Genomic DNA, 12,905 nt, shown 5'->3' with positions numbered 1-12,905 from the left:
ATATACTGAGTTATATATACCTTACTGAGTTACTTCCCCTTGGACAGTTTAATTATTTCTTGTTCATTGGCATGTCTGGTGCAACTCTGCATTGATTTGCCTTGTATCTATCATTTGCAGCAAGTGAAACAGAAACGTTCATATTCTAACAGTCAATAATAATCTCCATATGTTTTTTTTTTTTTACTTTTCCAGAATTTATTTCACCATGGAACTACTGTCGCCTTACACCCGGTCCCTCCGGTTTACATTCATGAACCTTTTCTTATTCACATCAAATATCTTTCAAAAGGGATTTGCCAAGTTCACCAAAGTGTCTTGAACTGTCACCGAGATGTTTTGTTACCGTTCTTTAGTTGTGTTGATTCCAGATTCTGTAAACATATATATATATATATTTTTGCAAGGATTCCTTTAACTTACACAGTCTGGTATTGTATTGTCATTTTATACAGTATAGGCAGATAGTTAATGGCGTCTCATGCATGCTCGCAATACCAAATGCACAGGTACAATGTATATCATTTATTTCATGGTATAACATGGTACTCTATTGAAAAAGGAGAAACATACAGATATACAGTATAAATCTAAGCCTACATACAGTTTGTGGCAGCACAGAACATTTCACATTCCATTATGGGACCAAGGCCATACAACAACTTGAAGTGTTTGATGGCTGTTTTTTTTGTCTTTTTCTTTTTTTTGGTCTTTTTTATTGTTTTTTTTTTTTAATTATTATTATTGTAGGCTCACGTGGCATAGTGTAATCTCTAGAATGAGCAGTTGGCAGCTGTTGTCAGCGAGATTGCTAAAAAGATCTTCTGGAAGTCGCTCCAAGTTAAGAGATGCTGCATGCATAATAAACAAGTTTCCAGAGTAGAGCTTATAAAGTCACATTTTCACTTTGTATTTTGATCAATTTAGAACTCGTACAATGACTCGTTTTTAAATCTCAACACACAACCCAAAAGCAGTATCGAAGAAGCTTTTCTGCCTGGAAGATAATTTTTTTCTACATGGACAGCAAAATTGTTTAGCTTTGTTTTTCTAGAATGAAGACTGAAATGTCTTTGGAGTCATTTATTCTAGGAATTTCACAACCTTGGACATAAAAAGGGATTGTGCAATAAAACATAGTCAAGAATCTTCTTTTGTAGTATCAAATTTAAGAGGTAGCCGGATCTCACATAAAGTCAACGGAAGTTTTTCCGATTCCCAAATAAATGGGAGTCTATTGGAACGGAATCTGGTAACTAGAGAAGCAGAAGTTTTGTGTGACTCCTTGAGATCTTAAAATGTTTTGTCTGGTCAAATTGATGCAAAAAATGAAAAACTCCTTATGACACACTTTTAACTAATTACTTCATTGATATGTGTTCTTCCTACACCCCCTCTACACAGTAGAAAATGCAACTCTTACACAGTCATTTAGGGCCCAGAAATCAAATTGCATTTGTGCTGTGACAATCCAAGTACTATACATTCAGTTGTTTGTCATATTCTAGACTGTACATGTTACAATTATTTTTCTTTGTGCCCAAACTCTCTGTTCTCAAGTATTTTTGCGTTTTTTTTTCTTTTCATGAACACGTATTCTCGTACATGCACAAAGCGAATGTATGAACAGGAATGCCATAAACGTGCACAACCAGGTTGTAGCTGATTGCTTTGCGACCCTCTGTGGAATCGTACACAGTTGGTCAGAAAGAATCAAGACAGGGGAGCCATTTTTAGCCACAAAACTATTACAAGTTGACATTTTGTCCAGAGCTCAGCAAGCAGCGCAGAAAACAAATGCCGTACAGAAACTTTTCAATCTTGACATTTCTGTGCCTATTTTTCTCATCCAACACATGCAAAACTAGTTCCTGGCCTCATTTTTACTAATCACTTGCAAAGTCAGAAGGGGTGGGTTACATTCTAATGGAGAAATGATGACCATGGCTCATTATCCTCTCCCTGAAGAATGGATCTGATACATTCAATGCTAGTATGTGCTTAAAATTACCCGACAGACTGGTTATCATGGGCGATCTTCACGTTCTGTGAAATCCATTGGTGTCACCTAGCATCAGAAATGCAAAGCTCGGTTTTCAGTACATACAGTAACCGGAGTGGAACTTCGGCATGGTCGGCTGATACAGTGGCATGCCACGCCTTCTGGTACCCACGGTAAAGATGTGTGCAATCTTTTTTTTGCAGTTTCCTAATCTTATAGTAATAACTTTACAAAAATCCAACCTTTAACTGGAGTACATTTACAGAGTGTGCAAATCCGGTCGTTTCGCCTCTGCCATTTCTTACAGACCATGTGTTGATATGTACTTGCAAAGTCGATGTCTTGTACCAGCTTGGAATAAGTAGACGGTAATGAAATGGTTTGTTTACGGGTCCTAAAAAGTAAAAAAATAGGACAGAATAGAGGTTTCAAAAAAATGGGTATGTGAGCTATGGTCCAGTTAAATCATAATTCTGCAATAAACACACAAATATGAGCCTTGTATTATGAATAACTGCGTCTTTCATTCCAAGTCAATCCGCCAAGATCACAGGAAGTGTGTGCTTTCAGAGCGTTCAGCTGGGCTGGTGGAACTAAAGAGGCGTGGCTTAATATGGCACCCGCAGCATTCATTTAAATATGTTAAGATTTTCATGGAGGTTGCTTTAATAAGTGCAACACTTACTCCATAGTGTTTGTCCATAACACAAACACTATGAAACCTTGTGGTTCCTCTGCTCCATATGCACTGACAGACAGGAAACTGGCCAAAGGTGCTTGTAGAGTGTTAAAATTAGCAATATCAAGAAGTGTAGCAGCTGATTTTGGTAAAAAGGAAAAAAAAAACTATTACGAACTCCACAGATGTATTCAAATGTACTCATTTTAAAGGCTGCATTTTTTTTTCTCCAAGTTTTACTGTGAAACAACAAAATGTGCATTTATTTTAAAGTGTTTTTAAAGATGCTTATAGAGCTTTCGGTATTTGTGAAGGATGCTCTAAGTTAGGAATGTATTCATAGTGCTCAGACATGCTCCAAAATGGATAAGATGCTTGACTTGTGACATTAATCCCCATCTCTCCCCATGAAATAATCTGACTATTGGGAGTCAGTGACAATCACAAAATTATTATTTTCATTTTTGGGTTGAACACATAGTGTATGTATAGACATATATACACACCTATGTACAAAAAAATTAAGTTATTCCACCATACTGTCACAATAAAAGAACTGTTCTTCCATAAAACAACGCAGGTCAGGAAATCAAATAAATATCTGAAGACAAGGAGTACAAAAATATCATAATATTTTATGGGTTAAACAGTAACTATTTTGCCCAAAAGGGCCATTGGCAGTTGTTTCAAATAGAAAATAAAAAGCGCTTTGCGAAGAAGTATTGAAAATCTGAGTGCAATTTTGTCATGCAGTCACATAAAGTTTTGCTGTGAAATCAGAAAAAAACGGCAGTTTTATTCATAAATTGTGCTTATTTTCTTTTTTTTTTTTTTTTGTCCCCAACAAACTCAAAAATTGAGAACCTGAGACAAAATCATCCTGAAGAAAGGACTAAAATTATTTTGCTTACCAGATCAACATATAATAAATTGTAGACAAGAGTATTATAAACACTATAAATACACATTATTCTGTTTCTGTAAGAGTTTTGCCAGTTCAACAATGCCTAAGTACATTAAAAATGCATAGCATACCACTTTTAATGGATTTATTGTAGATTTTGCCTGCACCCGATCAACTTTTAGTTAAAAAATCTTGACCTAACTGCTTCTGCATTGATTTTTTTAAATAATATTATTTTTTAAAACTTGCTGGCTTTGCATTTTGCTATTTACACGTAATCAATAAGGGTGAAGATTGGGGGAAAAAACTGTCACAAATCCAAATTACAGTACATACTCTCAAAAATAAAAAGACCTCAGCGTTCGGGATTCAAAGACTCCAAATATATATATATATATATAAAAAAAACTATTTCAATGAGAACTTGGTCCAAAACATAGTAGTCTTTGTTAGATCAGTTTTTCTCTTTTTTCTTGCTGTGTTGCAGTCTTTGACTCGACAGATTCTCCATCACGTATAAAAGCAAGAGAGAAAAAAACAAAATGAACGAATGAAATGAAAGTCAAAGTCAAACAACGACAAACACCAAAAAAGACAGATCTGATCAGACATAGTAGAGCCAGTAGATGAGGTTGAACAGCGAGAAAACGGACGGGAAGATGATGCGAGACCAGCGGTCAATGGCGTTCACGTCCGTCAGGTCGGGGATTTTAATTTTGAGCTGGGAGGACCGCCTCCGTAGTCGGCTCCGCTTCATCTGGGCAGAGCGGTCCAGAGAGTGGCGGCTGGTGGAGCGTGGCCCTACCCCACCGCTCTGCTTGCGGTATTGGATGTTTGACGACGCCGTGCTGTCCAACTGTACCATGGACTGAGAGTTTCTGATGTCCGCCACGCTGGTGGTGATCTCACCTCCTGCAACTTCGTTGTGGATCTCTAAGGTTGTCAGCAGGATGTTTCCATGACCATGTGGTTCCGCCTGAATGGATGAAGAAGAGACAAAATGTTAGAATAACGGATGGAAATACCTAAACTTTTAGAGTGTTATTGATTTGTTAAGCTGGTGGAGTCCAACAAACGCTTGAGAAGGCTTGACCTGCTGAGAATGATGACTCAGCTTTTGGTTTGGGCATACAATATTTGGTTTGCCCTTAAAAGTCACCCAGCTTTCCCATACTTCAGTAAATTCCTCAGTGGACACAGTCATAGGTCTATTCCAGATCCACAAAGCACTTATAGACCAGATAAGCATACTCTCATGACCCGTTCAGCAATTTCACGAGAGTAAAAGACCTGGCCCACTGCTCCATGGCCACATTGTTGTTTCCAATAAGACACATCTAATGTCTCAAGTCACACTTGGGTCAGTTGCAAAAACCGACACAAACTTGACTAGGATTCATGCTCTGAAGAAGTGGGACTAGAATCGAGTATTGAGTTTCACAAAAAGTTGTTCTTGTGTTCAGTGCTTTTTTTTTTCAGTGCCCCACACAGCAGCTGTTCCAGTGTGGATTTTAACAGATCAGAATCAGCCACATCCACAGTCAATAGCTGAGAAACATATTTGTCTCAAGCTTGCATCGTACAGTGAGTCAGATCCGGGTTGGAACACATTCACACAATAAGCAACTACTCTTGAGTTTATGTGGAATCGAAACCATCTTGGATTGATGTGGTTGCTCCTTTTACATTTACAGAAAAAAACGTAGCAAGAGGAACCAAACTTTATCTTAAGTGGACTGAACACCTTAGTTGTGTATACATCACAGGATGGTGAAGACTCCAGGAACACTACTACTTTATAAGTAAACCAACACATTTCAGCTTTTGGCCGTCATCTGGGTCACTGGACCACAAACAGAAATGCATTGATCTACTAACAAAGTTACTTCTTAGCACTTCAGGTGTTGCTTCACCTTATTAGATTTTTGATCCTCTCTATGCACCTTGGGAGTCGGTGAAGTTATGTCAGAAATCTTTTAGAAAACACCCTGAGACACCAGCTATGTGTTTTTAGCACAAGCAGCAATTAGTTTTGCCGTTCCTCTCAGTCATAAACATTTTGAGATAGTTCTTAAAGTTTAATGAAAGAGTCAGGGTAAAGCAAGACAGATGTGGAAATAAAGATATAAATAACTCCATTCTGGTGATTCTGGCTACATTATGCATGCATAAAGTAGGCCACATTATGGTTATAAACTGCAGGCATTTCTGCTTGACAAGAAAAAGTTAAAATACCATGTTAGAGAGGACAGGATGTTACCAATCTGGAGAAAAAAGAGGCAGAAATGATTCAGAGGTGGCCTAATTTACCAGAGTCTTAATGATACTCGCTGCGGATAACAAAATCAGTTTCCCTTTGGAGCTTGTTGCGCAGGTACGCTATGCTATTTATAGAAAACTTAAGGGAATGACAAATAACTCTTATTAGACTTGTTAGCTTACAAAACTACCCAAGTGGACATAAACTCCTATGATGCTCCAAAACCAATTACTGTTTTATAACTGTCTCAATTTGCCCAAAGCCATTAGAAAATTTCTGTATATCCACTGAATGTTTCTATGAGAATTTCTGAATATCAAGGTAAAACCAGACAGAATTAAAATTTCCATCATATTATTGAATATTTTCAGTGTTGCTGCCATAGAGTTCCCTAATTGCTTCCTGTGAATGTTTGTTCACGTCAAACCATCACCATTTAAGTTAAAACCACATCTGTTCTGTCTCCATTGGATTTGACTGTTTTGGTTTTCAGTCAAACATATTTTTTATAATTAAACAGTAACTTCACAATTAAACATTTTCCTGGCAGTTTAAAGAAATAATAATGGAGCTATTGTTACGTCTTTGTCACATTTGCATTTCCCCAGTTTTCTTGCAGCCTGCGGAGTCCCCAACACATCTCTTTCTGCAAAAAGCAAAACTCCAAGATGAATCATCAACTAAATGCTTAGATGATAACCAGTGGAAAACATTTCAAGGAAAGCAAAATTTTAATTTTGCCCTCTTTCACTGGTAAATACAGCAAAAAAAATAGCCCCTTTCTGAAAAAGTTCTGTGGTACACTTTACTGCCACCTTGTGGTAGTGCTGCAAATACATTTTGGCCAAGTTAAATGTCAATTTAATAAACTCTTCTAATTTGTTTCCTTCATGGGCCATCTTAGAAACTAAAAATCACTTTCCATCCCTTTTGATAATATTGATAAAAATAAAAGTTTCTGGCTATGATCATTTTTATGTTACCACAAACTCTGTTTGTTTCATTGCACTCCTAAAAACTGCAAGGTATCCATCTTGTGGGCTGACATCAGTAATTTCTTGATTCCTGTAATTCCAGCCTATAAATATATTCAAAGAACAAAAAAATGCAACACGATACATCATAATCCATGCCTGCGTTCCACAAAACAGATCAACAGAAATGAAAAGTGCAAATTCAGGTCTTCATGCAAATGTAGCAACTGGTGAAGTCCCACATTTCCATTAAAGTAAAAAGAAAAGAAAAGAAAAAGTTTTTTAGTTGTTTAAAGCCTACCCAACTCTGGACCAGTTTGCTAAAGTGCTTTGCAATTTATGGAACAACTACACAACTATTATTGTAATAGAAAAGTTATAAGCTGTAGGCTCTCTTTGGCATCATTGTAGTTTATTTCATTAGTCAGTGTTTTACATTTTTCATTAAAAGCTATTAGGTGTGAATTTTTTTAATTACTGTATTATTATTTGTAGTTCAAACTTTTGCTTTGATATTAAAGACCAACCAAGTCTAAAAACTTCCTTCATGTTTATACCTCCAAAGCAACATCTTCTAAAGTACTTTCTTGAGGAAAAACAAAATATAATATTAAGAAAATTAATCTGGGACTGCCACCACCCCATAAGGATGCTATGGGGTCTTCCTGTGTCTCTTATTGTGCATATAGATCATTACCAAGAAGATCATCAGTAATTTAAAGAACTGCTTGATGAGGGACCTCTGCAGTGACTACCTACTGGAAGTCAGACTGATTCACCATATCCTTACATGCGCTGTGATAGAAATGACTTTCACTGATGAGTTCGATGAGAAAGCCTATACAAACAGCATGCACTAACGGCATCGGACACACCAGCTCCCACAATGTAAGCATGAGCATCACTTCAGTGAATGTCATGGAGATGTCTGTTGTTGCTTGTTCTCTTCACATGGATATAGAGATATTTTTTGCACAGAGGCAAAAGACGGATATTAACCACATCCATGTTGGCTGATGGGCGATGGCGGAGTTGACTTGAGGATATTGAAGAGCCTCGTTTAAAGAAAATCAAGAATAACTCACCGAGCGTGAGTGGCGAAGACCTTTAACCTGATTGGACCGTTTTAGGGACGCGGTCCTACTACCTGCCTCCTGAGGAGATGAAAATATTCAGCCACATCTGGGGACAAATGCCTGGAAATTGACTTTGCATGTGTCTTCGTGTTTTTTTTATTTTTTATTTTTTTATAATGAACACCAAGGATACTCAGACATAATGAAATACAGTTTAAATAATCAGGATGTTTGTTTTTGCTGCTGATTGCTATATTTATGCATCTCTTTTCAATGTTGGTTATGGAAATTTCGAGGAACTTAAATGTCACTACCAAAATTATCCCCAGTGAGCTGTTTCTAGTGCGTAAATGCAGAACTTTTTAATGTTCACCCCCTGTGCCCAGTAACGTAAAATGTGTCACCGTTTGGACCAAACTTACCCTCGCTGCGTCGTACTTGGCCGCTCGCTCATTGTTGGCCTTCTCTGCTTTCTCCGCCAACTTCTTCTGCATCTGAGGGCCCCTCCCGAAGAAGATGTAGTTGACAAAGGCGTACTCAAGAAGGGCCAGGAAGACCATGACAAAGCAGCCCATTAGGTACATGTCGATGGCCTTGACGTACGGGATCTTGGGTAGCGTCTCCCTCAGGTGTGTGTTGATGGTGGTCATGGTCAGCACCGTGGTGATTCCTACGGTAAACAGGAAACAAATGTATTTTTCAACCCCAAAAAACAAAAATAATTGACTGAAACAACTTCAAATCTGAACATTAAATCTGTAATAATAAGGTTCCTAAAAAATCCTACTTTTCCAACCTTCACCATGAATTTATGTAAGATATTTCTACCATTGGTAGCCAGAAAAAGAAGGAATGGAAATAAGGAAGGGAGGACAGATCCAGAGAAGACACTTCACAAGGAAAGGAAAATAAAAAAGATTACAAAACAAAGAAAAAAATAGGTAATAGGCAAAGAAAGAAGAGACAAAGGAAGCATGGAAAGAAGGAAAGTGTTGCAGAAAATATATTTTTCATTCTTATCTAGACCAGAAAATGACTGAAATCAGATTCCCTACCTTTCCAAACTATATAGGAACCCTGTGAAAAGTACAAACAGCAGGCGAGACAACGCCACCTTTCTATTATTTCAACTAAAAATAATTTGCTAAGCGCTTTCATCTTTGATCTTAGGCCACTTGCAAACACACAATGGAGGTGGGTGCTTCACTTCGGCTTCATTGAAATTCAAAGGTCTCCCTCAAAAACATCCCACTGCCCCTCGGTCATCCAGCAGAAATAACTCATTAAAATAGTGCTGCCTGTATCTACCTCCCAGCTCCTGCTAACCTTACCCCGTCAGGCGACAAAATGGCTCTCCACGTATGAAGCACCGTCACACGTGGCGAGTTTGCATGATAGGAGAAGATGCCTAAAAGTACACTTGGTTGACACAAATCCGCATCAGACAATGCTCTGGAAAGGTCAAAATGCAGCAACAAGAAGCGGTTACCAAACAGAAGATTTGTAGAAATTATTTTTTCCTTCCACTTCACAATTATAAAATGCTTTGTGTTGGCCTGTCTCATAAAATCCCGATAAAACACAATGAAGTTTGTGGTTTGAACGTCAAGTTCTGTGTCTCACACAAATATCTACCCAATGAAAGTGTCTTCCCTACTGCAAATATAGGACAACCACATCTCCTCTACTTCATTTACTGATGTCGAACATAAACGGAGTCTATCAGCAGCACCTCTCTGCCCGTACAACACACACAGACATCACTTTTGGTGTTTGGGTGTCATAAAGTACAGAGAGGAGACAGGGAGCAGTCAGGGGGTTGGGAGGAATGAGCAAGATAGCTAAGGTCAATGTAGCTCTTAGTGAGATTTATTGGCACATTACAAGGTTAGCACCACACGCGCACACATATGTGTTAGCACGAGCATGAACGTACACATGCTTCATGTCTAAGGCACAATTGGACGGCGCCCGTTTTTGTGCTCAACAACAGCCTTGTTCTTTATAGGTGTTCCCAATGTTGGGCCATTACTCTCTGTCCTTCGCTCCCTCCCTCTTTTCTTCTTGTTGCTGCCTCCCTCAGTCTCCAATCAGACAATTTAATCAAGGGGCCGAGAGCCGGTGGGCCGAGCTGCTTTTCCATCACGCCGCTGCCCTGTCCGTGGAAGAATTACGACTTCACAGCTCCTCTTTTTCCATCTTTGGTCTGGCTTGTCCTTTTGTTCCCCTCATGTACCATTTTTCTCTTCTTCATTTCCCTTCGGATCTCCCCATCGCTTAGTGGTGGATGGCCTTACTCCCTCTATTTACATGTCCCCAAATCTCCTCTTCTTCTTTAACTGCTTGAACAAAGGCACTCAGCAATCAAATTTCCTCTAATCACAGACCAGTGTACCATTAGCAGCACATCCCGACACTATACAGAGGAAGTTTCATGTTGCATGCAATACAGAAAGTAAATTGAAAATACTGGTTACTCAGATACTTGAATTCATCACTTTCAGACAGAGTAGCAGGAAAAAAACAATTCTGCTCGTGCTTAATGGCAGCAGGTAATGTGTAACTTAGCATTAGCAATCCTTCGGACTTGCTCAGGAAAATGAGATCCCCCCTTCAAACAATTCAATTGTTTGCCTGCTGCCTGCTCAAATTGATTTCCCCTCCAATCATTACTCTGCTCTTACCAGGAGGTTGGCAGACTTGAAAGAAGAGTCCACACTGGACACACACACACACACACACACACATTCTTTTTCACAATCAAGGTACATACTGGAAGCTCACAATAGTCCATCTAAGGACTGAGTGGAACTCCGGATCTCTCTCAGTTGTCAGGCCTTTAATCGGATATTGCTAGTATCCATTCGCTCGCAAAATCAGACACTCCAAGGCAGACGATAATGACCGGATATTGCATGCACACTTTAACGAAGGGAAGAGAGAAACAAACACTCACTTTCAGATAACAAACAGCGCTGGAAAGATATATAGATAGGCAACGCATCAGGGTAATGGATAGCAGCATGCTTTTCACAAAGCGATATGATGTGTTAAGGGCATTATTGCTCCATTATCTATCCATACTCATATGATTGAAGATCCAAAACAGCAATCAGTTTACATGGCTGGGTTGCACTATTTATGTCCAGAGGTCAAGGTTTATTATGTGACCCCCTGCTGACCAAAAGCAAGACATGTCAAACCAACGTCATCAATCCAAGCAGTTCATCATCTAAGGTTAAACTGGTATATAGCTTCTCACAGATGCCATTAAGTGATTCTTCTTGCCTTGCATGAAGATGAGTCACTGTTTGAGGTTTGGAGGAAACTTCAGGGTAGAAATATCAAGTTCAGGCTCAGATTTCCAACTACAATGAATGACAACTTCAGTATTAATCTCTTTAAGCTTAGGAAAAACAGATGTTTGCTTGATGAACTTCTTGAAAAGAAAGACTGAGATCTTTGGAGAGTAAATCAATATCAAAGAGGACCAAAATAATTGATTCACAGCTTCAAAGGTCTTTAATGTTGACAGTGCTGTTTTTTTTCTATGGATAATTTGGCAGCTCACAAGGATGTCATCCCCCCTGGGGGGTTGTGAGTATAACCACTGTAGGAAAATACTGTGGATTGCTGACGAAGCTGTTGTCATTATCTGATGTGACTTCACCTCTGTTTTTCTGGAGGTGAAGTTTGTAATCTGGACTTGAAGAGCAGAAACAAGGAAGACTGTGGATGTTAGCTTCTGTAGTAGTGCTAAGACAGTTTTCACTGTGATTATTGATGTATGCGAAGGTACATTTGGTGCCAGAACTACTAAAAAAGGCGGTTTAAAATCGTTCTTAGTAGGTGTTAGCACATTTTAGCCATTTGTTACCAGTTGCGATCTCTAACCACAGCAAATACTGTGTATTTATAATTCAGTTCAAGATTTACATATATGTTTCTTGGTATTTGGGCCACCTGTGACAAAGAATTATGAAAAACAAAATATGTAAACTGGTCAAATTAGCCCTGAGTTATGCTACACTGATAGAGGTGGATAGTAATTAAAATGAGTGAGTGCTTAATGCACTATTCATGCAGGAATGCAGGATATGGTCATTACTCGTCTCTTGCATCATACTGAAGGGATCATGAAGATTAACAGCCAACAAACATCCACCTGCAGTCTGTTTGCTGCTATCAAGAGCACTTTTTAGAGGTAAAAACATCCTCTTTTGAGATGCTGGTGAGTGACTGTGGCGTTTTTAGTGACAACAGCAAACTACACACACAAATTGTGACCTAGTTTGCTGCTGTCACTCCACAAAAAGAAGAACCAAAATAGCATTCCTTCAAAACAGAATTACAAGTTTAACCCTGTAAGCTCATCACCAGGTAGGGCATTTTTTTATTTACTCATTTATGAAAGGATACACTCAAAAGCAAAAAGACAGAACTTTGTAGTTTGAGAAAGTAAATTAACTCCTTACCAAGAGCCACCCTGGCTGCGGATGCATCATAGTTTATCCAGAAGGATACCCAGGATAGGATGGTGATCAAGATTGATGGCATGTACGTCTGCAAAATGAAGTAGCCGATGTTCCTCTTCAGCTTGAAGCTCAAAGACAGTCGAGGATAGGCACCTGAAACAAGGGGGAAAAGAGAGAGAGAAAAAAAGTACAGCATCTGGAATATTTACAGTAAAGAAATAAAACGTATGAAATAGCCTGAAGATTCTCTGAGAATGAAGCTAATTCAGAAAGCATCACAAAAAATGACAGGCTTACCCTGAAAACATCAAACTTTGATAGTCTGAGCAGCAAGCAGGGACCACTTATGTTTTTGTTTCAGTTTCCATGGCAACACAGACAGCATGGGCTGAATTTATCACCATGGTAACAAGTATCCCTTTCAAAGCACCAACACACATCAGCTCTTCCTCACACAAGCCACACACAAAACACAAAAACACTCAATTGCAACCCTATTTCGTGATGTGTCACTATATTCATATTTCGTGGCAAA

At 38.7% G+C, this 12,905-nt stretch overlaps 1 protein-coding gene across 4 annotated transcripts in view; it reads right to left on the bottom strand.

Moving 5' to 3' along the window:
• Window positions 1–397: 397 nt before the first annotated feature.
• LOC106946502 (gamma-aminobutyric acid receptor subunit beta-3-like) overlaps window positions 398–12,905 on the bottom strand; it is a 54,819-nt gene continuing 42,311 nt past the window's right edge. For 2 of the 4 annotated variants that reach the window (XM_015030864.1, XM_015030866.1), the window contains 4 exons: window positions 12,371–12,523; window positions 8,318–8,565; window positions 7,905–7,973; window positions 398–4,561 (listed from right to left, as the gene is read on the bottom strand). In XM_015030864.1, coding sequence (XP_014886350.1) covers window positions 4,190–4,561; window positions 7,905–7,973; window positions 8,318–8,565; window positions 12,371–12,523 — 842 coding nt within the window. In that variant the 3' untranslated portion in view covers window positions 398–4,189. The remainder of the gene's footprint in view (window positions 4,562–7,904; window positions 7,974–8,317; window positions 8,566–12,370; window positions 12,524–12,905) is intronic. The other 2 variants (XM_015030865.1, XM_015030867.1) reach the window with 1 other exon arrangement.

The sequence above is a fragment of the Poecilia latipinna genome, unplaced genomic scaffold (genome assembly GCF_001443285.1).
Source record: "Poecilia latipinna isolate Pla-1442-1.1 unplaced genomic scaffold, P_latipinna-1.0 Scaffold194, whole genome shotgun sequence".
Classification (NCBI taxonomy): domain Eukaryota; kingdom Metazoa; phylum Chordata; class Actinopteri; order Cyprinodontiformes; family Poeciliidae; genus Poecilia; species Poecilia latipinna.
The sequence above is the reverse complement of the archived record's forward strand: the minus strand, read 5'-3'. Positions and strand labels throughout refer to the sequence as shown.